This window comes from Manduca sexta, chromosome 2 (assembly GCF_014839805.1).
Source record: "Manduca sexta isolate Smith_Timp_Sample1 chromosome 2, JHU_Msex_v1.0, whole genome shotgun sequence".
Taxonomy (NCBI): Eukaryota; Metazoa; Arthropoda; class Insecta; order Lepidoptera; family Sphingidae; genus Manduca; species Manduca sexta.
In genome coordinates this window covers 7,089,105-7,113,293 of record NC_051116.1, presented here as the reverse complement: position 1 = coordinate 7,113,293, position 24,189 = coordinate 7,089,105, and the positions used below count along the sequence as shown (strand labels likewise).

The 24,189-nt window shown below is 37.4% G+C and overlaps 1 protein-coding gene across 1 annotated transcript in view; it reads right to left on the bottom strand.

The window, feature by feature from the left end:
* LOC115452858 (pleckstrin homology-like domain family B member 2) overlaps positions 1 to 24,189 on the bottom strand; it is a 172,237-nt gene that overhangs the window by 63,834 nt on the left and 84,214 nt on the right. The window contains exons 3-4 of the mRNA XM_037437765.1: positions 2,318 to 2,400; positions 1,408 to 1,581 (exon numbers count right to left, since the gene is read on the bottom strand). Coding sequence (XP_037293662.1) covers positions 1,408 to 1,581; positions 2,318 to 2,400 — 257 coding nt within the window. The remainder of the gene's footprint in view (positions 1 to 1,407; positions 1,582 to 2,317; positions 2,401 to 24,189) is intronic.

Here is a 24,189-nt window from a genome sequence, read left to right as displayed (position 1 = left end):
TCTGTCCCCTACCTTTGTATGCTTAAATCTTTAAAACTACGCAACGGATTTTGATGCGGATTCAAGAGGAAGGTTTATATGTATAATAACATCCATTAAATAGTGGTGAAATATTGCACCCGTGCGAAGCCGGGGCGGGTCGCTAGTATAATATATATAAAAATGAATCCCTATTTCCCTTGGTCACGCCATCACGCGTGAACGGCTGGACCGATAGCACTATTTTTTTGTGTTTGTTATTGTCAGGAGAGGGTTCTTAATATGAAAGAAAAAAATCTAAAAAGTGTGCGGAAAATTAGAAAATTTAAAAAAACTTAACGACAATATTAATTTTACATTACTGTCAGTGGTTTGAAATAACTGTCAGCGATCGACAGAATGCGCGCGTGTACAGTCGAATTAAAAACCTCCTCCTTTTTTGAAGTCGGTTAAAAATATACAGAAAACTTTGTATTACGGATAATGTTGTCGTTTTAGAGTCCTCACGATACAGAAGGAGCCTAGTGAGGGACAAACGAATAGTGAAGCAACTGATATTATTATTTAACTTCGAACGAATTTTTATTTAAAGTTTCATTATAGCTATTCATTGCTATGATTTTATAGTTTATTTATAAATAAAATAAGTCATGTGAGTTTATTCGTGTAAAAATATAGCAATAACAGAACAAAAAATATAGTAGGTATTATCAATCTTAAGTTGCATAGAATAAGTTTAAAATTTAATTGTAACGTCTTTGTCGCCTCTAACCCTCGTAGTGTGCGTGTGTACATAGGCTGCTCACGCGCACTGTAAGCGATACGGGGAAGAAGTGAGGTACGTTTTCACACACACACACAACATCACGCATTTATCCCCGAAGGGGTATGCAGAGGCGCAATCAGGGCACCCACTTTTCGCCAAGGGGTTTCCGTCCCATGATGTGATAGGGGGTGAACCTATCGCCATATCGGGCACAAGTTCCAGACTCCGGGATGATACTGAGCAGAAAAACCCAAATATCAATTTGTCTGACCCGGGATTCGAACCCTCAGAGTGCTGTCGTACCGCGCATGCAGTACAACTACGCCACCGAGACAGGCACGTTTACGTGGGTCACCTCCTCCTAGCCGAATTTCAGCCACGGCGGTCAATCTCAATGGAGATCAGTCATGCAGGAGATATTATATTGCACAAGTGTGTGCGCAACACACAAGTACTCTCTGTTCCTTCACTCTCATAGTTCGGTGAGACGGCAAGCCGACGTTACCGGAGAGAGATCAGGCGCAGGACCAACGGCTTTACGTGCCTTCTGAGGCACGGGGGTATCACACCGCCAACTTCCTGACTCCGAGCTGCGACTGAGTAATTTTTAAGATGGAAAAACCCAGTCAATTATTTCGGGGGTCAAAAGATCTATAACCCACCTTGCGAGAGCCTGGTGGGCTTCTCGACCGGCAGCCCGTCGATGAGCGTGCTGCCGCTGAGCGGGTACAGCGTCACCACGCCGTGAGAGTTCTCCACGCGGCAGTGCACGCTCGCCACCCCGCCACCGACCACGTATATGTCGCATGTCGGGTCCGAGCCCACTGTCACGCGACCTGCAATAGAATATAGGTAAATTAAATATACTGTAACAAACATGGGTCTACATAAGGGCTTTTTGGGCTGTAGACCAGGGCCCCAGTTCCTTTTAAACATAGTAGATACTACCTAATAAAAAAAAGTTTATAAAACTGTAGTATAATTAACACATAACTCACTGTTGATTTCTTTTGCAATGATTGCTTATATTTGTTTGGGTGTCTGTCATGATAAATAATATATTTTGCTATCCTCTTTTATCTCCTCAACCGAGTTCCAGTATGGTTATCGAAAATAGACAAGATGGTAGTTTTTGAATAACTAAGAATTAGCCCCTTCCCCCCAACCCTCGGGCCGCCTCTGTACTATAGATCGTCACGCCTTTTCCTTTTTCAGGGGGTTTATAAGAACAACATGGGGGACACCCATACGTCCTACGTAATAAATCATGAGCTAATCAAAAACAAAATTACAGGCAATTTAAAGAACGTATTGTCTAAATTAATTTCATGAAACTTTTGACAATAACAGTATTATGGCAGTCAGTAATAAACAATATGATACAAGTAGAGTAAAGCATAAAATAATTCAAATGAGTACCGCTAGATGGCGTTATATGTGAGTAAATTCAAATTAAGAATTCAATGCGTCACTTTAACAAGATATAATATTACTAGTTTTTTGACAGATTTATCATTTCCGATTGTAATGTATTATAACACGTTTTATCATAAACTAATATAAAATCAATACCTTGTTTAATTGGATGAAGAGTGACGGCGGTGCTGAGCCTGCCGGTGCCCAAGCTCACGAGATGCGGTGTGTTTGTAGCAACCCTGGAATCAAAACACATTTCCATTATAACAAATACAACTGGTGGGCTCAGTTAAAACATAAACAAAAACAAACATTACGCATTTATCCCCGAAGGGGTATGCAGAGGCGCAACCGGTGCACTTTTTGGCAAGCGTGTTCCGTCCCATGATGTGATAGGGGGCGAGCCTGTCGCCATATCGGGCACAAATTCCAGACTCCGGACTGATACTGAGCAGAACCCAAATATTACTTTGCTCGACCAGAAATTAAAAATTACTAAAATAAAATCTGTGAGCGGCGCGACAGTCGACGGTCTGTCTAGATTTTTAAATTTTTACTAGCTAGGTCATTATCCGCTAAAAAATGTGACAAATACAAACTCTGCGAAGGTGTGTGTTATTTACGCATGTATTACGTACATCGGTAATGTTGTTACGAATGACACAATGTGTTTTGTATGGAGTGAGGGAGACGGAAAATGAGAATTTTAATCATCATCAGCCTTGTATCATTGTATACTGACCCACTGCTGGGCACGGGCCTCCTCTACTACTGAGAGGAATTAGGCCTTAGTCCACCACGCTGGCCTATTGCGTATTGGAAGACTTCACATACTCTCAAAATTACTACAGAGAATTTCTCAGTTATGCAGATTTCCTCACGATGTTTTCCTTCACCGTTAAAGCAAGCGATAATTCACAAAGGATACACACATATTTTTTTTAGAAAAGTCAGAGGTGTGTGCCCTTGGGATTTGAACCTGCGGACATTTGTCTCTGTAGTCCGTTCCAAACCTAACTAGGCTATCGCCGTTTTTTTTTTAATTTTAATAATAATGTAATAAAGATATAATACAGATATATTTGTAGTGAGGAGATTCCTCACTCTAAATCCCTGACCACTGGTGACTTGGACCTTGAGTTAGTCATCGGCGTGTGATTCATTGTTAAAATATTTTTATATGCATTGAAATTTTTAGGATATAAAAATGATTTCTAAGCCATAATAAGTACTTACATATACGTTTTATTTCATATGTTAAGATGCACAAAATTTTATTAAACATGTCATATTACTATTGGTACTGTTGCGCAGGGTATTAAACAGCTAATTTAAATAGCACTCATTTTATTACGATTTGTTTGGGAGAATAGATTTGAATGTGTCTTTTATTTGGTCGGCCTATATATTTATGAGTCGAGTAAGCATTTACTCTGAAGTTATACAACAGGCCCCAAGACATTAACGTATATTCTATAGACGCGAACGTCCATATAAACTATTTGTTCAAAATCTGACACTAAAATGGCAACCAAAACGTCACTGTTACAACTTACTTATTAACTTGAACAACAAATAATTTTACTTATTTGACTAATATTTTTATTCACATCCAGGTTTGCACTTAAATTCGCGTTTTTATATTATGAGCGCCACTCCGTACACAACCACAAGCATCAATATTGATATTATACTAAAATTAGTTTGAATGGATGACAGTTCAATTCAGTTGAACACAGTGAATGTTCGGAACGCCAAATCTAGTACGTAGTACATATACATCGATGCCCCGAAACATGACAATTCAAATATTAACGAAATTAAATCTTCAGTCTTACTTACAAACTTGTTTTAACGTTAAGAGATGATTAAGAATTGCTTAAATAGCTGTCAAAAACATCACCGATTCCTAGTTTAAACCTTTTTAAGAGGCAAGATGGTTTTGACTTACAGCTGATCGAGTAAATTTGTGTTTTAACAAAGCACAGCTTTGTGAATTTTTTATAAGTAAGACTAATGTTTAATTGTAAATACTAATTTCTCTCGCATGAACCATTGTAATAAATCAGAAGTAAACACCTCACACGGACTTTAACCCCAGGCCTCAAATAAACAACTCACCCGCGCATACCAATAATGCGTTTACGAAACCGCTAACGACTGTGGTGTTACCACGTCGAGGAATACGCGAGACAATCCTGGTACTCTGACTTGGTGTTTTTTTTTAGGAACCTCCAATGAATTATATATGACATATAATAAAAACAATGGCGTAGTATTTTCACAATTAACAGTGACGTGTTTCTTCTATTGGAAACCGTGGAATGCAAATTAAGATATTTGTACAGCGGCAAAATATGAATATTTGTTATTAATATTTTTTATTTTAAGTCTTTTTTACTGTTGATAATATATTCTTTATTAAAAAATAATGCCCATAAAAAAATCCAAAAAAAAAAAAATTTATGAGCCTCCGATGGCGAAGCCCAAGACCCCTATTGTTATAAATTTTATTATTTGTCATGAATATTATTAAGGCGTATAGGTTTTTTTTTACATTCTGATTTCTTCACATACAAAATCTACAACTGCTTTAATTATAATTATTAATACAAAAAAATCAAATAAAAAAGCAAATATCCTCCAGGATGGCCTAGTTAATTATGTCCACTATTCTCGTAAAGCTCTGGTCACCGCGCGTAGGGCGAGATTGCAAAAAGGGCAAAACCAAAGCGGACCGGCCGCGGCGCTTCCACAAATAGAATGTCGCTTCCTTCGAACTCCTGCGGCCTCCCAGACCTGCCTGACCCGTGTACCAGAGCAAGATTGCGAAAGGTCTGCCATTCAAAAACGTACGATTATGGGATATTTAAAAAAAAAACTAAACTAAACTGAATAAATACTAATGGACTACTAAACAATACTTTGTAATTCAAGATGTTGGATGGTGTTTCTACTGTTTATCGCTTACCATCAGGCGAACGGAAAGCTAGTCTCGTCATTCAAAGTAATAAAAAACGTATTGGGAGACTAACTAATCTTTTGTTAGTGTAATAAGGAACAGGTTCACGTTTGGTTAAATATCCATAAGACTGGACGAATCGTATCCGATTTCTTAAATGGAGGCAATTATAATAGGCTAATTTCATATGTTTAACTTTGTCCATCTATAAAAAAAATGCGCCCGTAAAAAAAAGGGCTACGGCTTTGACACCACGAAAAAAAATTCGCAACATCTATCAATATGTCAAACAGAAAACAAAATAATCACCGTATTGAACAAAAACAAACTTCGTCAACTGATAACCAAACCTAGGACCACACGATCGACAGACACCAACTGACGCGATAAAAGACCCACTTAACCGCCAAGCCGGCATTAAGGCCACGTGCATGCCATCAAGCGACCACCGCTTGTCACTGTTCTGTGGTACATCAGTCAGCCCTCACGAACTCACCATGAGATGTAAAACAGAGGTACGGATACGACGTCAAAAACATTTGACATTGATGTGGAACGGATGTCGTGTGCTTGACAGCAATTTTTGGTACTTATCTTCCATTTATCTTAAGGTTTTGCTCCCCAGCAAAACAGCGCCTGCGTCGTATTTTTAAAAGCTATTTACTCGAAACTTATAAAATATACAGAAAAAAATCATTTTAAAAAAATAAGATTATTATAAAATGTTAAATTAAATTATATTCCAAAAAGGATAAGCGTGACGTTTAACTTTAGGGTAATACTATTAGTAAAAAAAAAAACATTTTTTTTTCTAATAGTATTATGAGTTCGAAAATAAATTAAAAAATCGTTACAATTCCCAAAGCATCCTGCCCTCATTCGTCATTATTACTTATTTATGTCACTTAAGCCGAGGGAGAGAGACATAAACGACTTTGGACTTTATCACCTTCCTTTTAAATCATAAATTCATTCAACACAACATAAAACTAAAATCTCAACTTATTCTCTACTTTAACATTCGAATAATAGAACACAAATTCAAGAATAAAGATAAGTGTGACAGCACAAATGATATAAGTTAGTTTTTTCAAATTATTTATGGGTATGTGTGTGTCAAGTTATACTAAAATAGATGCAGTTCACATGTTTGTCGTATTTTATACAATTTATTGTTTTTTTGAGTGACTGGCGTATTTTCGGTAGCTGTTTTCGGCACTTACATAATTGAAAAATAACTATATACTCCTCTGTTAAAGAGACATTTTTGTATTTTCTATAATCTCGTAGTATAGTGTGATTTCACTAGACTTGAAATTAAGGTAAGTTTAGTGCAAATATAATATCGACTGACAAATAAGGTTGGTTGTTTACGTCAACCAATTCAAAAGCTAAAACATGTGCATCTTTACTATGTAAAAGGTGTCCTTTAGGCCTTAATAAACTAAAAAGGGCCAATGTCGCAAACAAATTCAATAAGCGGTAGGCAAATCGACATACATAAAGTTTTTTATGCATATCGGTTAAAATACATTGCCTCATTTGGTAGACCTTTAAAGCAACTTTTAACTTGAGTATTTTCTTTATTTCCCTTACGTCTGATTTCAAAATATCTCACAACCTCGAAAACTACTCGAACATATTCCTTCCAACCTACTTCCTTTTTTTTTTTAATCTGGTACGGTTAAGTGACTGCAACGCACCTGATGGTAAACGCGATTCCGTCCAGACAGAGTATCGAATGGCAAAGATAGCTATCTCATACCATTCGACACAATAATGCTGGCCTACGAAGATGCTTCTTCACGCTACGGAAGGATCCAGGATTATAGAACACATGCGTACAGGGAAACTATTCCAAAGTTTGATAATGCGGCAAAGAAAAGAGTTGACGTACCTATGAGTTCGGGCCGCGTAACCATCAAGCTGTGACTTCGCATTCAAGCACGCGTGATTCCGAGGAAAGGAAAGAAGGGGATTCCCCGACACTTCTAGGAACAAACATAACATAGACAGACAAAAATAGAACTACTAACTACTCATTTCATCCGAAACCAATCGAAAACCATGACAAAACAGCGCGACCGCAAAACTTAGGCATCCTAAACGAGGTAACCTCAGGTTACACACATCCGACACCCGCGTTACATTACCTAGGTATTGCGTTCTAAGTATAGGATTACTGGTAATGAGATATATCTGAGTTTGTGATGCAATCAATTCGAAATAATGTTATTTATTCGAATTGATTGCATTTTGCATTTTGCCGTTTCCAATATTAATTTTTATGCTAACGTTACTCTGTTACCAAATGAAAATGAAATTAAACTAATTTTCGGATTCTATCGCGGTGTTAGTATTTTATTTTCTCCCGACGTTTCGAAGACTTTGCAGCCTTCATTGTCACGGGGGGGACTGAGGTGTTGTTCATCCGTAAAGTCAAAGTTACAATATCTACCTACATTTTACAATTATACAACTTTAATTATTTATTCTGCTTTAGAATTTATGCGACGTACAAATAAAAATGAGACAAAACACCCTATTACGTTGACCGCTCAGATGACTCAATGTCTGAACGTGATACCGAATTGTTTAACAATACATACATAATGCATACGTATAGTGACGTTTGGCATTGTATCATTTGCAAATTGCAATAAATTGAATACATTATGGTGTCAATAAATGTGTACGTACAATAAACAACATTTAAAAACATTTTCTTATTTTCCTCGTATGTTTAACACGTATTTACTGCTTCGGTGGGGTAGTTGTATTTTTTTTTATTTCTTATTCATTAACAATGGGTTTTATAAATATGTAATACCCATTAATAATAATAATATCAGCCCTGTATTATATACTTGCCCACTGCTGAGCACGGGCCTCCTCTACTACTGAGCGGGATTAGGCCTTAGTCCACCACGCTGGCCTAGAGCGGATTGGTAGACTTCACACGCCTTCAAAATTCCTATAGAGAACTTCCCAGATGTGCAGGTTTCCTCACGATGTTTTCCTTCGCCGTTAAAGCGAACGATAAATTCACAAAGAATACATACATGATTTTAGATAATTCAGAGGCGTGTGCCCTTGGGATTTGAACCTGCGGACATTCGTCTTGGCAGTCCGTTCCACAATACCCATTACATATAGAATAATGTACAAAATCAAACATAGGACTGTCCCCTATTACGGGCGTTTATACCACTTTTTATTCCGAAAAAGTACGCAATGAGAGTATTAGATTTGGTATATCACGCGGTCGGAATACGAGTGATGATGTGAGTTTGGAATTTGTGCCTGATATGACAATAGGCTTGATATCACATTAAGCATGGAATGCACACGGCAAAAAGGTGCTATAGTTGCACTTCTGCCTACCTCTTCGGAGATATAAGAATCCGAGCAGCACACGATAATAAAGCACATCGAATACAAACAATTGTAGTATTGCAAATGACATGCGCAATACTAATGGTCAATATTTAGAACAGACGGTGACAGACGCGATAACTGCGTAGCGTGACGTCACTGCCAGACATTTGCACTGACATATATAATATATACCTACTATAGAGATTTATACTCAAACAGGGGCCTTAATATCTATAAAATATAACAATATGCCTCGTGGGATATATTATTCTACTGCAGCACGGGCCTCCTCTACTACTGAGAGGGATTAGGCCTTAGTCCACCACGCTGGCCTAGTGCGGATTGGTAGACTTCACACACCTTCGAAAATCTTATAGAGAACTTCTCAGATGTGCAGGTTTCCTCACGATGTTTTCCTTCACCGTTAAAGCGAACGATAAATTCACAAAGAATACACACATGATTTTTTAGAAAAGTCAGAGGTGTGTGCCCTTGGGATTTGAACCTGCGGACATTCGTCTTGGCAGTCCGTTCCACACCCAACTAGGCTATCGCCGCTTTTTTATATAGATAAATTGAATTCCGAGAACATCTCGCAACTACACTCAGCATCCCAACATGATAGTCGCAAATTGCAATAACGAGATGATTCAATCTGGAAACGCGCGCAATCTTATCTAACTGAGTGAGATATTGCTGGAATTCGCATTCATTTATTACTGTATATGATACGTTAGATTCTGCTTTCAATTTCTAGTGCGTGATAGTAATTTTTCTTGTTGATGATTTTCATAAAATGCGCAGTATATTATAGATTACAACATGTTTGTTGTAATCTATAATATTTATATTGATTTATTAGCTGTGGAACGGACTGCTTAGACGAATGTCTGCAGGTTCAAATCCCAAGGGCACACACCTCTAACTTTTCAAAAACTATGTGTATTCTTTGTGAATTATCGCTTGTTTTAATGGTGAAGGAAAACATCGTGAGGAAATTTGCATAACTGAAGAATTCTCTATAGGAATTTCAAGGGTGTGTGAAGTCTACCAATCCGCACTAGCCCAGCGTGGTGGACTTAGAGGCCTAGTTCCTCTCAGTAGTGGAGGAGGTCCGTGGCCAGCAGTGGGACAGTATATAATACAGGGCTGATATTATTATTATATTATATACATGTATATTCATCCTAATATACAAAGCTGTGGAGTTTGTTTATTTGTAGGCGCCAATCTCACGAACTACTGGTTCGAATTAAAAAATATTTTAGAGTCCGATAGTCCATTTATCGAACAAGGCTAACTGATACTGACCGACCAATAGGAGCAGAGTATCAATGAAAAATGTTGGAAAAACCTGGAAAATTTATTATTTTTGAGAGCTACCGTTGTGTAGGCTGCATAAACGGTTAAAATTATGTAAAGACAACCTTATATGCAGAACTGTTCATCTTAAAATGTCCTAAAAATATATTTAAAACAAAGTCACCCGCCGTATCTGTCTGACTGTTTGAAAGCAACATGAAAACTATGAAAAATCGCGGAACATACATAGGGGTGATTCGGATACCCCAAGAGGTATTCTTTATCTGGACCTCTGCTTGACACAATTTTTGGGACATCCTGTATAGATAGACCGATTCTGCTTTTTATAATTACACGTTAAAGTCTAGGTGTACCATTGTCTCAGTATCCAGACAAACCTGGATAAGAGTATTGAAATACTGTCACATAAAACCTATGTACTACTTTTATCTTGGAAAACAACAACAATCAACGATCACAAATGCCACAATTATGTCGGCATTACCCATGCTCCCAAGTCTCACGAAACAATACCGTCAAAAGTTGACCTTTTGATCCGCACACGAATGTCGGTCAGCCGCTATGCGCCATTGTTTGGACATCTCGTATTCTCATGCTAATGTGACACAGGTTTATGAACTAACGGTACGTTTTCAATTTTATGATATCTTAGCTTTTTCCTGCGACTCCGCCTGCGTAGTTTTTCCGCTATAAAAATAGCCTAAAGCACTCAGGAGTAACGTAGCTAGCTTAGTGAAAAAACAATCTACAATAGTTCCTGAGATTACCGCATTCAACCAATGAATCTTCTATTTATATTAAGTATAGGTTTCATAATAACTTCATAATATGTGGTAAACCACAAAATATTTCAACCGTAGCGTGTAGGTATAATTTTGTTTACATAAAGTTTTATATTTATGCTGACAAGAAACACATCACTCACCGTCTAAACTAATACTTTTAACGAATTTATGCCAAACTGTGTTCCGGACACATTTCATCGAATAAGTTTTCATTTTTAATGAAATAGTTTTATCGCCAAACTGTAATGCTGAGTAATAGACGTTGTGTACCATATCTTAATGGAGTACGTCCGAAATGAAGACACTAGAGATAATGTACCAATCAAATCACACGATATTGGTGTATGCAACACTATTCTCGCCGATCCACTATCCGATACAGCTGAAGCAATATACAGGGTCATTTTGACATCGCGTTACTAAATGAAACCACATACTTAACTACTTGGAAATAAAACTTTACAATAAGTTATTTGAGCCGTAGATGTAAAATAAAAAAGTTCCAGTTTCGAACAAAATAAATATTAATAAAAAATATTTTTTATTTTACGCGCCCTAATGACATTATTACTACTTTAAGAGTTCGTAGCAGCGGCAACATCATACTTTCAGTCAGAAATACACTAACACACACGACATATTCGCATTAAACTACAATATTATCAAAAAAATTGAAAACTAAAATCAGGAATTTTGGTGTAAATATTAATAAATGATTTTTGGCACAATGTCAGCATAGGTGAAGACGAGTATGTGGTTTCATATAACGTAATGTCAAAATGACCCTGTGTAAGCTAGTTTTAAGGTGAAGTCATTGTAAGTATCTATAGTTCTTATATTAGGCGATATACTAAGCGACAAAACCTTTAAATAAATAAAAAAAAGTCTACATTTCCCCGAGTGAAAGTGCTAACCCGAGCGGAAACGATGACCGCTCGTTTTAAATACACAACAATTGGTGCGTTTACCCTGACCATGTTTAAATTTGCGAAAACTAAAATTTCTCATTCAGATGTTTGTGCAAGAGCGTGGCTAACCGATGACCTTCAAGGTGATATGGAGAGTGAGAAAAGTATGAATTGTAGGTAAAGTCAAAAGCACATGTTCCACCCCCACTACACCTCTGCCAGTTTAACAATAACATAGAGCAGAGCGTAATTGAGCGTACGGAATATTAGGAATGGAATTGGTGAATTCATTCGAATTTCGACGTACGGGAATGATCGATCAAGCAAGTCAAGTCGAAGACTTAGGATTTTAGTTGCTTTACATTTGGCAACATTTTTAGAATCACTAGGGGGGACAAAGGGGGGGGGGGAAGTAAGTACTTTAATCGCTGAACACATTTTGATAAAATTTGACTCGCAAATAGACAACTTCTTGCAAAAAAAATTGTGTAATGTAGATTAACTATAATTATTATTGTAATAGTGGGTAGATTCAGATTGTACCGCCCACTAATTATAAGATGTGCTCAGTTAGCTTGCGAATAAACGGCTTTAATAATGGACGCTCAAGTGTCATTTTTCCCCACACGCAAACAGTTCAATAGGTATTTTCTACCCTGGAAATGTTGACAATACGTCCTTTCCTAACACGAAATGCTATGACGCGTGCGAGACCGCAAACAAAACCTATTTTTAAATAAACATGGAAAATACATTCATGAAGAAACAAAACCGTTATCTTGCAGTCGACTGCAGCCGCACTTTATAACCGCAACTTTAAGGATTTGTATTGCCTTAGTAGGTTGATGAGCAAGCGCTCCACCTGATGGTAACCATCCGCTGCCCATAGCCTGAAGCAATGCCAGAAGCACAGCCAAGCCCTTACCTACCGCATTCTCCACCCTCACAACCATGACTAATGCTGCTCTAAAGAAGACGTGATAAAATCCGTTTATTTTTATGCGTTCCTGGTACAGGATATTAACACACTTTGTTATATAAATCACTTATTTTGAGGAAACTTTGTTTACCTCCATTGCATATTTAAATGATCACAACTACTGTGACTTTAGGTATCATCGAAGTTTGTTTATTGTTACATTTTCCTGTACCTACACATGACACAAATATCCCCAAAGCGGTAGGTAGAAGGGCAAACAGGTCCCCTACTTTTCGGAAATACCCCGGACTGATACTGAGAAAACCCAAATCAAAAAATACAATTAATTATACATACGAAATACTTTCTTAGTGTCAGTTCTTACACTCGACGGGTTTTTAATGTGGGGATCACGTACCAAATGGAACATAACCATAAATAACCATTGCGGGATTAGCGCGTCACGATATAAATCATTGTTAGTGTCGTGGTATATCAATAAAGCCAATTTATAACACCATCTCGCCTAGGCTGGATGAATTTATCGATATTTGTGGACTTTGCAACTGTTTGGATAGACATGGATATATAGGGTCATTTCGATATTGCGTTACTAAATGAAACCACATACTCGTCTTCACCTTTGCTGACATTGTGCCAAAAATCATCCATTAATAACTAATATTTCCACCAAAACTCCTGGTTTTATTTTTTGATTTTTTGGTCATTTTGTAGTTTAATGCGAATATGGTGTGTGTGAGTGTATTTCTGACTATAAGTGTAATGTTGTCGCTGCGAAGAATTCTCTTAGAGTAGTAGTAGTGGCATTAGGACGCGTAAAATTAAAATTACTTTTTAGTAATATTTATTTTGTTTGAAACTTAAACTTTTTTTATTTTACATCTACGGCTCGAGTAACTTATTGTAAAGTGTTATATCCAAGTAGATAAGTATGTGGTTTCATTCAGTAACGCAATGTCAAAATGACCCTGTATAAATAAGCCCGGAGTTTCTTTTTGCCTTTCTTTCTCTGGTACTCATCAGTTAGGTAGCTAGTGTAAGGCTGGAAGGTTAGCTAGGCTAGGACTCATGTCCTCACCGGTGAGGATCGCGACGCGTTATCCTTTTATTTCTCATGTCATGCCAACCCGAGCTTGCTACTTTGGTTAACCTTGTATTCCTTATTAATTATATCCCTAATTTAAAATGTCCGTAGCTGTATAAGTGGTTTTAATTGTTATAATAATAATAATAATAATATCAGCCCTGTATTATATACTTGCCCACTGCTGAGCACGGGCCTACTCTACTACTGAGAGGGCCTCCTCTACTACTCTCTTTAATTGTTACTTAGAAATAATAACAATTATTCTTATAAATTGTTTAAATCAATCAGTACTCGGCACAGCACGCTTCAGCTCAGAAATATTGATTTCATAACTGTGTTCTTTAAAACAAAAAGATACACACTATGAAGACAATAATAATACCAAAAATAAACACAATTACTGTGAAAACAACTCCAGTCAATTCTTAGTTTAGCAAACTAAGAATTGACTGTACACAACTCAAACGGAGAAAATATACCATCTCCAGGAAACACTATATTGATGACATCACAAAACCACAGACAGATCTACGTGGGGATGAATCAGCCGTTTCCGTGGCCTGCGCGCATAATAAAATTAGAAATAGAAATAAAATAAAATACTAATAAAACACACATATTCCGAGCGATCATTCCATCGTCACACTTGTTGATTAGTGATTATGATTATGTATATTGCAGACGCGACTTTAGTTTGTATATTGGTTGATTCGTAATTTCGTTATTACTGCACACATCACGCACTCATTCCTGAAAGGGTATGCAGAGGCGCAACCAGGGCACCCAAGTGTGTTCCGTCCCACGATGTGATAGGGGGCGAACCTATCGCCATATCAGGTACAAATACTCAGGGCTGATATTGAGCAGAGAACACCCAAATATGAAACGTCATATTTGGGTGTTTGGGCAAAGGCCCGACCTGGGATTCCAACCCAGGACTTGAGCGCGCTGCTGGACCGCTCATGCAGCACAGCTACGCTACCGAGGCAGACATTTTTACTGGTCTTTAATGAATGTCTAATTGAAATTGTAAACTAAATTAGAGACAATTTGACAGCAGTTTTGTAAACAATGCGGAAAATAGAGATCTGTTGGAAAGTAATTTAAACATTACTTAATGACGTCACTTATTTAATCATCGCAGTCCGCTGACAATGAATCAGTTGTGTAAACAGATTTTTTATGGCATTGTGTAATTGGAAGATCTTTCTCGAAGATTCCTAATTCTTATCCTCTACGAAATACAATTATATTATGCATAATGATTTCTTATGTTTACGCGAATGTTAGACTTTAAAAAAATATATATTTTGTGGATTTTATCGTGGTTTTTTATATCTTTCGTTGTCCGCCCCGTGACCTCGAAGACTGCAAAGTCTTCAAAACATAGGGAGAAAATTATAATATAAAGACGAAATTCGCAAAGTAGCTTTATTTTAAATTATGAATACTCCTATTAAATATTTTCACTAAACAAGGTAAAATCAAAGCATTTATGTAGACTTTACTTCATTTAAATCTTGACTAAAACCAAACACTACTCCAGAACAGTGTCCCATCTACAAAACTAATCTATGCCAACCAGGAATAAACAGCGTCAGTTCGTCGACCCCTCATAGTTGCATCAATTCAGCTTAATTGTTAATGCAGGCGGTCGGTGGCTGTTTATTTATTTATTTAGGCAATTTGTGGACTTTTGATGTCTCGTCTGAAAAATGCATTCCTCTTTGATGTTCAGTGTCGGTTTGGTTTGAATAAATTGTTTAACGTTGAAATCATGTTATGTAGAGTTGCGGTTTTATTTTATAACCAGGTGACATTTGAGAGAAGCCAGTTTTTTTAAATGAATGACGAGACGATTCATGCCATTGGGCTAATAATCGTCAGGAATATCCATTCACTGGTGGTAGGTATCTCATATGAGTCCGTCTGGGTAGGTAACATCGCAATATTTATTTCTGCCGTCAAGCAGCAGTGTATAGTCACTGTTGTGTTCCTGTTTGAAGGACATTGTAGCCAATGTAACTACTGGACATAAGACTAAACATATGTCTCAGGATGGCGAGCGCAGTGGAATACCAAATAATACTTTGTAAATCAATGTGTTGGATGGTGTTTCTACTGTTTATGGGCGGTCGTATCGCTTACCATCAGGCGAACGGCAAGCTCGTCTCGTCATTTGTATAAAAACAGTAATGGCGTAAATCCTTTTTGTTCACTTAGTACATTCGTGTGTTAAAATGTGATGCACACTAAGCCACAAAAGTACATAAACCAATTCATTATTTCAAATGGACTTTAAACTTTTGTGGCCATTGACGTATATTCTATAGACACGAACGTACAAAGTATTTCTGCAAAATCTGAACTAAAATGGCAATCAAAACGTCACTGTTATAACATATTTATTCTCTTGAACAAAAAATACGTTTACTTACTTGACTAATACTCTTTAATCCAAATTCAGGTTTAATTACACTTAAACTCGAGTTCTTCTCTCATGAGCACCACTCCGTACATAACCACACGCTGTCATTGTTGAAATCATACTGAGATCAGGTGCATGGATTGCAGTACAGTTAAGTCGAACACAATAAGTGTACGGAACGCCAGATCTAGTACGTAGTGTCCTTCAATTCTTTACTGTTCACGAAAATAAACTTTAAAGGGTATACTTTTTAGATAACACAGATCACAATTTTGAATCGAAAACTATTAAAATATCCTTCATCATCATCAGCCCACAGTCCACTGCTGGACATAGACCTCTCCCAAGGTACGCCACAGAGCCCGGTCTCCTGCTTTATGCATCCAGTCACTGCCCTCTTCTGCAAGTCAACCCGCCATCTGGCCAGAGGGCGTCCCATACTACGTTTGCCAAGAATACACCCTTAGAAACGGGTAAATATAACAAATCCCCTTTCACACGAACAGCTCTATCAAATTCCATGCACATAAATCCGTGTTTCAAATTAGTGTCGCGGCCGACGAAGCCTTATTGTTACGTAAAGGCGGCACGAAGGTTAAGAATCTGAAACCCCACGCTGCCGACCCACGTGCCGCCGCACGCGAATGTGTACGGTACAATGCAATCTAATACAAACACAACATCACGCATTTCTCCCCGAAGGGGTATGCAGAGGCGCAACCAAGGCACCCACTTTTCGCCAAGTGTGTTCCGTCCCATGATGTTATAGGGGTGAGCCTATCGCCATATCGGGCACAAATTCCAGACTCCGGGCTGACACTAAGCAGAAAAACCCAAATATCAATTTGGCCGATCCAGGATTCGAACCCAGGACCTCAGAGCGCTGTCGTACCCCGCATGAAGTGCAACTACGCCACCGAGTCAGTTATCACAATCTAATACATTACACTTTACTGCACATACACGAAAAAGAAATATAAAAAGGAAACCAAATATTATTCTTACGATTATAACCGTTGTTAATAAACGAACCCAATCTCAATCTTCAATCCGATTCCGAGAATGAACCACTCAAAACAGCTCATTTGTACGCATGTCAAAAATACTTTGTTCTGATTGGTTCATTTTTGAGATAGATCGAAAAAAGCGTTTGAGATCGTTTATTCAAAATGGCGGTTAATGCAACTCATATTATAGTTTGATAATTATATTTATTTCTGTAGAATTTTTCTACATATACTCTTGACTATCTTTCTATTTGATTAATTTCGTTGCGGGATAATGACAAATTGATTTTCTCTGAGACTCGCCGAGCTTCACTACTCGGTGTCATAAAATGCGTGCCACTGCTGATCCTGGCTTACAGGAGTTGTAATGGTGGCTGTGAGGGCGGGATAGTCTCTAAATATACTCTTCTTGATCGGTATTGTCAATACATTTTTATATGGCGATTGGTTCACAACCGTCACACCGTTTAATGGAATTCCTTCGAATTCTAAAGCTTACTCCTTCGGGAACAAATGAGTGTGCCACATTCAAATTTCCAGGGAATCTAACGTCGCATTCATAAATCATTTCACACATAATACCGCAAAACGTAATAATATACTAGTTTATATTAATCATAATGAGGAAAATAAAAAAATAATTAACGCTTATTGAATTACGAGTACTGGGGAACGCTCAGTGAGTAATGTAGGTTACCTGATTGTATACTGGCAGGGTTTCAATGAATAGACCGCAACAGGTGAGTGTTTCCTAACCGCATTTCAGCCACGGCGGGCAATTTAAACAGAGATCAGCCACGCAGGAGATATTATAGTGCACAAGTGTGTGCGTAATACACAGGTGCACTTTGTTCCTTCATTCATAGTCCGGTGAGACGGCAATCCGACATGACCGGAGAGAGATCAGGCGCAGGACCAACAGCTTTACGTGCTTTCTAAGGCACGGGGGTATCACACCTCCAACTTCCTGACTCCGAGCAGCAAATGAGTATTGTTTTTAAGACGGAGAAACCCAGTCACAATTGTTTTGCCCTGACCCGAGATTCGAACCCAGGACCTCAGCGCGGTAGTCGTACTCGTACCATGTACAATTACTATTACGCCTGTTAGGTTGCAAATAACAAGTGGAGGAGAAGTTTATTATACTACATGAGAAAATATTTAGTATCGTAAAATATTACGAAATATGAATCAAAATTACCAACAAATAAAGCAAACGGCCTCTGATAGAGTGAGTAAAACACGGGAGTTTTGAAATAGGTACATGCTTCTATTACTATCTATCAAAAGATTTACCCGAATCAAAGAAATTTGTATTTCTTTTTTATACCTATACTGGACAAAACATGAATCAGTAAAGGAATCAGCAATCCGCCCCGTAAGCATGAAGGCTGCAGTCTTCGAAACACCGAGAGAAAGCTATAATATAAAAAACCGCGATAAAATCTGACAACATATATTTCGATGCCAATGATCAAATCTACATAATATCATAGATTCTTAGAATCGTACATTTGGTTTTGACATTAGCAGCGGAAAGCAAAATCACTTGGGGCGTCAGACTCGTAGCCCTTAGGTTATAGTATTTTAAGTCTACGGGTGCCAGAAAGCACAAAACATATACCCACTTGATCATTTGATGGCATATGCAAAATTTTGCATTACTTCGAAGAACATATGAATGTCGCTATCTGAATTGCAAATTGTATGAATGTATGAATGAGTCACGTAATATGTAATGAGCCGTGTTAGACGGCCTTGCGTGTTGTAGCCGGTTTGATGCCAGGAAAAGTGAACCTTATTTTTTTGGGCTAAGGCACATCTTATGTAAAACTTAAAAGGAAAATCATGTTTTTAAAACCATAGAGGTTAAACGATTAATGATACAAAAAATAGGACTAGTGTTTTCATAAGGAAAATCAATGAGAGCAACAAAAATGGTGCTCATAGATATTGTAGTTTTCCATGATGAAGGATTTGCTACCATCATTCTAGGGATTGCCTATGACATAAAGGAGAGTGGCTCGGTTGTGTAGTTGTATTATGGCTGCCATACATGCTACGGTCCATCGGAAAGGTCCATCGGTGCAGGTATGCCTGCGCCGGTAGACCGAAATGTGTGTGGGAATAGACCTGTGCAGATCTTTGAGCCTGTGCAGGCGACCGGCGCACGGTCGAAAATCAATGGACCGTAGCATGTATGGCAGCCATTAAGTTCGAATCCCGGGGCCAGTCAAATGATATTTGTTTTTTTTTGTTCAATATCAACTTGGAATGTGGAATTTGTGCCCGTTATGCCGAACGGGTCGACCCCTATCACATCGTTGGACGGAACACACAACAAAAAGTGGGTGCCCTGGTTGCACATGTACCTACCCCTTTCAAGGATATAGGCGTGATGTGTGTTTTAATGGCCAGTTCACTGCTATGCTGAACAGGTACAAAGGCGCGAACAACGTATCGAATAGTGGAAACTCGCCCCTCCGAGACTCCATATTATGTGAAAACACATATCTATTCATAATAATCGATATGAAATATATTGTAACATTCATTGAATTATTTCGAAAAATTAAACCAGTAATAATTACTGAAGTTTAAATACAATAATATGCAAATACTAAAACTAGTATTATACCCTATTACTTATTAGTATTATTTTTATTGCTTTAAATGACGAAACGAGCTTGCCGTTCATCTCGTGGTAAGCGATACGACCGCCCTTAAACAGTAGAAACACCATCCCACACTTTGAATTACAAAGTATTGTTTGGTATTTCACCACGTTCGCCATCCTGAGACATGACATGTTAAGTCTTATTATATCCAGTAGTTACACTGGCTATAATATCCTTCAAGCCGCAACACAACAGTGACTACACACTGTTGCTTGGCGATAGAAGTAGACATCGCAGTGGTAACTACCCAGGCGGACTCTCACATATGAGACACCTACCACCAGTATATCATAATTTTCTGTTCTTACCGAAATTGGTATAAGAATTTGTTGCAAAACCTGCGTCTGGACGACATAATAGCTTCCTTCACCTGTGTTTGTTACGCATAAGGAAAATAACGCGGAACGTAAATGCCATTTTAGACGTACAACACGCCCGCATAGAAAACGCAATGGGCGAGCCAATGTCGTCGCAATCGTGATTCTAATCGCGTAGACGTGATGTCACATCGATGGGTCAAGGTATAAGATATGGGAGGCGAATCTATAGAAAGCAGGTGGAGATACAACACCTCTCGACGTCATAGTTGTTGGTTATGAAACGAAATATTCCCAATGATATTGATAATTATTGTTTTTATTAATTTAACGTTACACAATGCCTTCAAACATGAGGTTCGAGGAAAGAGAAAAGGAAAGTTGACATAGACTTATTGTTTATGTATATAGTGATACATCATCAGCCCTGTATTATATACTGTCCCACTGCTGGGCACGGGCCTCCTCTACTAATGAGAAGGATTAGGCCTTAGTCCACCACGCTGGCCTTGTGCGGATTGGTAGACTTCACACACACTCGAAATTCCTATAGAGAACTTCTCAGGTATGCAGGTTCCCTCACGATGTTTTTCCTTCACCGTTAAGCAAGCGATAATTCATAAACAATACACACTTTTTTTTAGAAAAGTCTGAAGTGTATGCCCTTGGGATTTGAATCTGCGGACATTCGTCTTGTCAGTCCATTCCACAACCAACTAGGCTATCGCCGCTTTTCTATTTAGTCTAGTGATACGTATGGTTTAAAACTAAATAATTAATTTATAATAGAACAGCCTTCAAGCTCATAACTTGTGACATAGCTCACAAGTTTTTACCAGGATGACGATTCTAAGAATATTTTTAAACAAGACATACTTTAGTGATTAGGCTAATACATTTAATATTGAAGCGACGCGAGTACCTATATATCGAATGAAATACTTTGTAACGATGTCACCGATATGTTAAATACGGTTTGTAATAATGATTCAGGAATACGTTTGGTCAAATTTACTATGCTATCACGTCATAGGACGGTAAAGGACGAAGCTAATAGTGAAATAGTGGCATTGCTGTATATTCTATAGACACGAACGTCCATATAAACAATTTGTTCAAAATCTGAAGTAAAATGGCAAGCAAAACGTCACTGCTATAACCTATTTATTCACTTGAACAACAAATCATTTTACTTATTTGACTAATATTTTTTAATTACATCCAGATTTACCCTAACATTATAAGCGCCGCTTTTACATAATCACAAGCTGTCAATATTAACACCATACTAAACACAGTTTGAATGGATTTCAGTTCAAATCAGTTGAACACAGTGAATGTTCGGAACGCCAAATCTAGTACGTAGTACATATATATCGATGGTTAGTAGCAACTGCCAATGCGCAGAAATTTCAATTTTATTCCTTACTTATATCTATACATATATATTTATATATGTATATGTATAGATATGAAACCCTATGTCTCTTGGTCACGCCATCATGCGTCAACGGCTGGACCGACTTCACAATTTTTTTTGTTGTGTTTGTTATAGTTAGGAGAAGGTTTTTATGAAAGAAAAAATTCAAAAAATTGCACGGAAAATTAGAAAACTTAACGAAAATATTAATTTTATATAACTCAACACAAATTTACTCGATCGGCTGTAAGTCAAAACCCGCCATCTTGCCTCTTAATAAGGCTTAAACTAGGAACAGATGATGGTTTCGACAGCTATTTAAGCAATTCTTAACCACCTCTTAACGCTAAAACAAGTTAATAAGTAGGATTAAATGTGCTTAGTAACTGGAACAGATTTATTTTTATTTTTGGTCATTAAAAAATTGTTCTATGTATGTATTATTTTTTTTAAAATACTATGTAATTATATTCGTATGAATAAACGTGCCAGATTTAGTTAACCGACCTATACCTATGTTGTTATCTTTAAGCACGTAAAGCCGTTGGTCCTGCGTCTGATCTCTCTCCGGTCATGTCGGATTGCCGTCTCACCGGAATATGAATGAAGGAACAGAGAGTGCTTGTGTATTGCACACACACTTGTGCACTATAATATCTCCTGCGTGGCTGATCTCCGTTGCGATTGGCCGCCGTGGCTAAAATTTTGAAGGAATCACTCACCTGTTGCGGTCTATTCATTGAAACCCTGCCAGTATACAATCAGGTAACCTACATTACTCACTGAGAGTTCCCCAGTGCTCGTAATTCAATAAACGTCAATATTTTTTTTATTTTCCTCATTATGATTAATATAAACTAGTATATTATTACGTTTTGCGGTATTATGTGTGAAATGATTTATGAATGGGTCTATATTTAAATCGGGTTTGTACTTTATAAATGTCACGTCCACTTGTAATTGTATGAATAATCAAGTTTTGTATTGAATGAAAGCATTTACGTAATAGAAATGATGCAACGTTAAATTTCCCGGAATTTTGAAGGTGGCACGGCACACTCATGTCTTTCTCTTAGGGCTGCCACCCGTACTTTATGATAAAGTATTGTACGTTATTTCGGGTAAATGTACTCTATACTTTATCAGAACAATAAAGTACGCGAAAATAATTTATTTACCACGATATGATCACTCTAGGATTGTTCGTAAGAGTTTTTGCATCATTCCTTCTATGTCAGCACTTACAAAGAGAGTTAAAATTTTGTGATGTAGAATACTAAATGGCTAGACGAACAAAATAATTCATGTTTGAATGTGAACTATAAATTTTATTTGTTAAAAGTTCCCAAATTTAATATATGTTAAGAGCAAAATAATAAAGTAGAATTAATTTGTACTTTATTTTGACACCATTTACTTTTTTTACCTTCAATTTACAGATGTACTTTATTTGCCTAAAGAAAAAGATGGCAACCCTACTCTCTCCCAAGTCGTAGGTTTTAGTGTTTTTAAGAATTCCATCTGACAATGTGGAAAGTTGAGAACCTATTGCCATATCACAATATTAAAGCCCTTTTTTACAACTTCCGAGTAAATGCTACTGGTCACTTCTATACTTCTATACTCTATGGTATATACTACTATATATCGCTGATGAGTTATGTTTTAACGCGCTAATCTTAGGTACTACCGGTTCGAATTGAAAAAATATTTTAGTGTTGGATAGCCCATTTATTGAGGAAGGCTATAGGCTATATAAAGTCACGCTATACCGAATACGAGCTGAGTATTTGTTTATTTATTTTAGGAAGATTTACAGACAAATATCAATAGAGACTAAACACAAGATATAGACATATTCTAATTACAAATCTTTGCCAGTAAAATGTGGCATCAATGAAAAATGTAGCAAAAACCGGGAAGATTTATTCCTTTTGAGAGCTTCCGTTGCGTGCGCTGAGCAAACGGTTAAATTTATGCAACAAATATGTATGACGCAATTGTTTCCCTGGAAAAGTTCTAAAAAAAAGATTTTTTAAAACAACGTCCCCCGCCGCACCTGTGTGCCTGTTTGAAGGCGATAAATATAAAGACTACCCAACAGATTTTGTAAAACTCCTTCACACTGGCAGAATCGCGAGCAAAATCTATTTGTATCTAGCTTACCCGACAGACGTTGTCCCGTCTTAACTATGAATTTGCAGCACGCATTCTGTCAATCTCTAACAGTTATTTCAAACAATTGACAGTTAGTCCATTGAAAAGTTACATTTGGGGTTGCGTTTTTTAGAGGACGCAATTTTATTTTTTTTGAAGTGTAGGAGGGGTCAGTGTAAAGCTAAAACCAAGTTTGTGGGGTCGCCACCCTTGTCCAACGGCCGCCATCTTGAAAATAGGGGTTGAAATGGTTTTTACGATGTATCTCTTAAACTATTTATCTGATAGGTATACAACTTATTTATTTGGAAACATTTTTTTTTACTAACACAAGAGGGCCGGCAGCGGTTGGATACATAAAGCAGCAGACCGGGATTTGGCATACCTTGGGAGAGGCCTATGTCCAATGAATCACCGTTAATTAATATAATTTTGGGAATATATAGATGCAAGAAAAAACATCATACTATATCTATTAATTCTACTCATATGTTAATACGCGGACAATAGTGTGGGTTATATGTTCGTATATTTGTTTAGTCTAAGATTAGTTTGTATAGTTTACAGCATGTAACAGTTTTTTAACAATAAAAAAAACCTTTTATTTGTGAGCAATGCGTTATGACAATATAGTACAT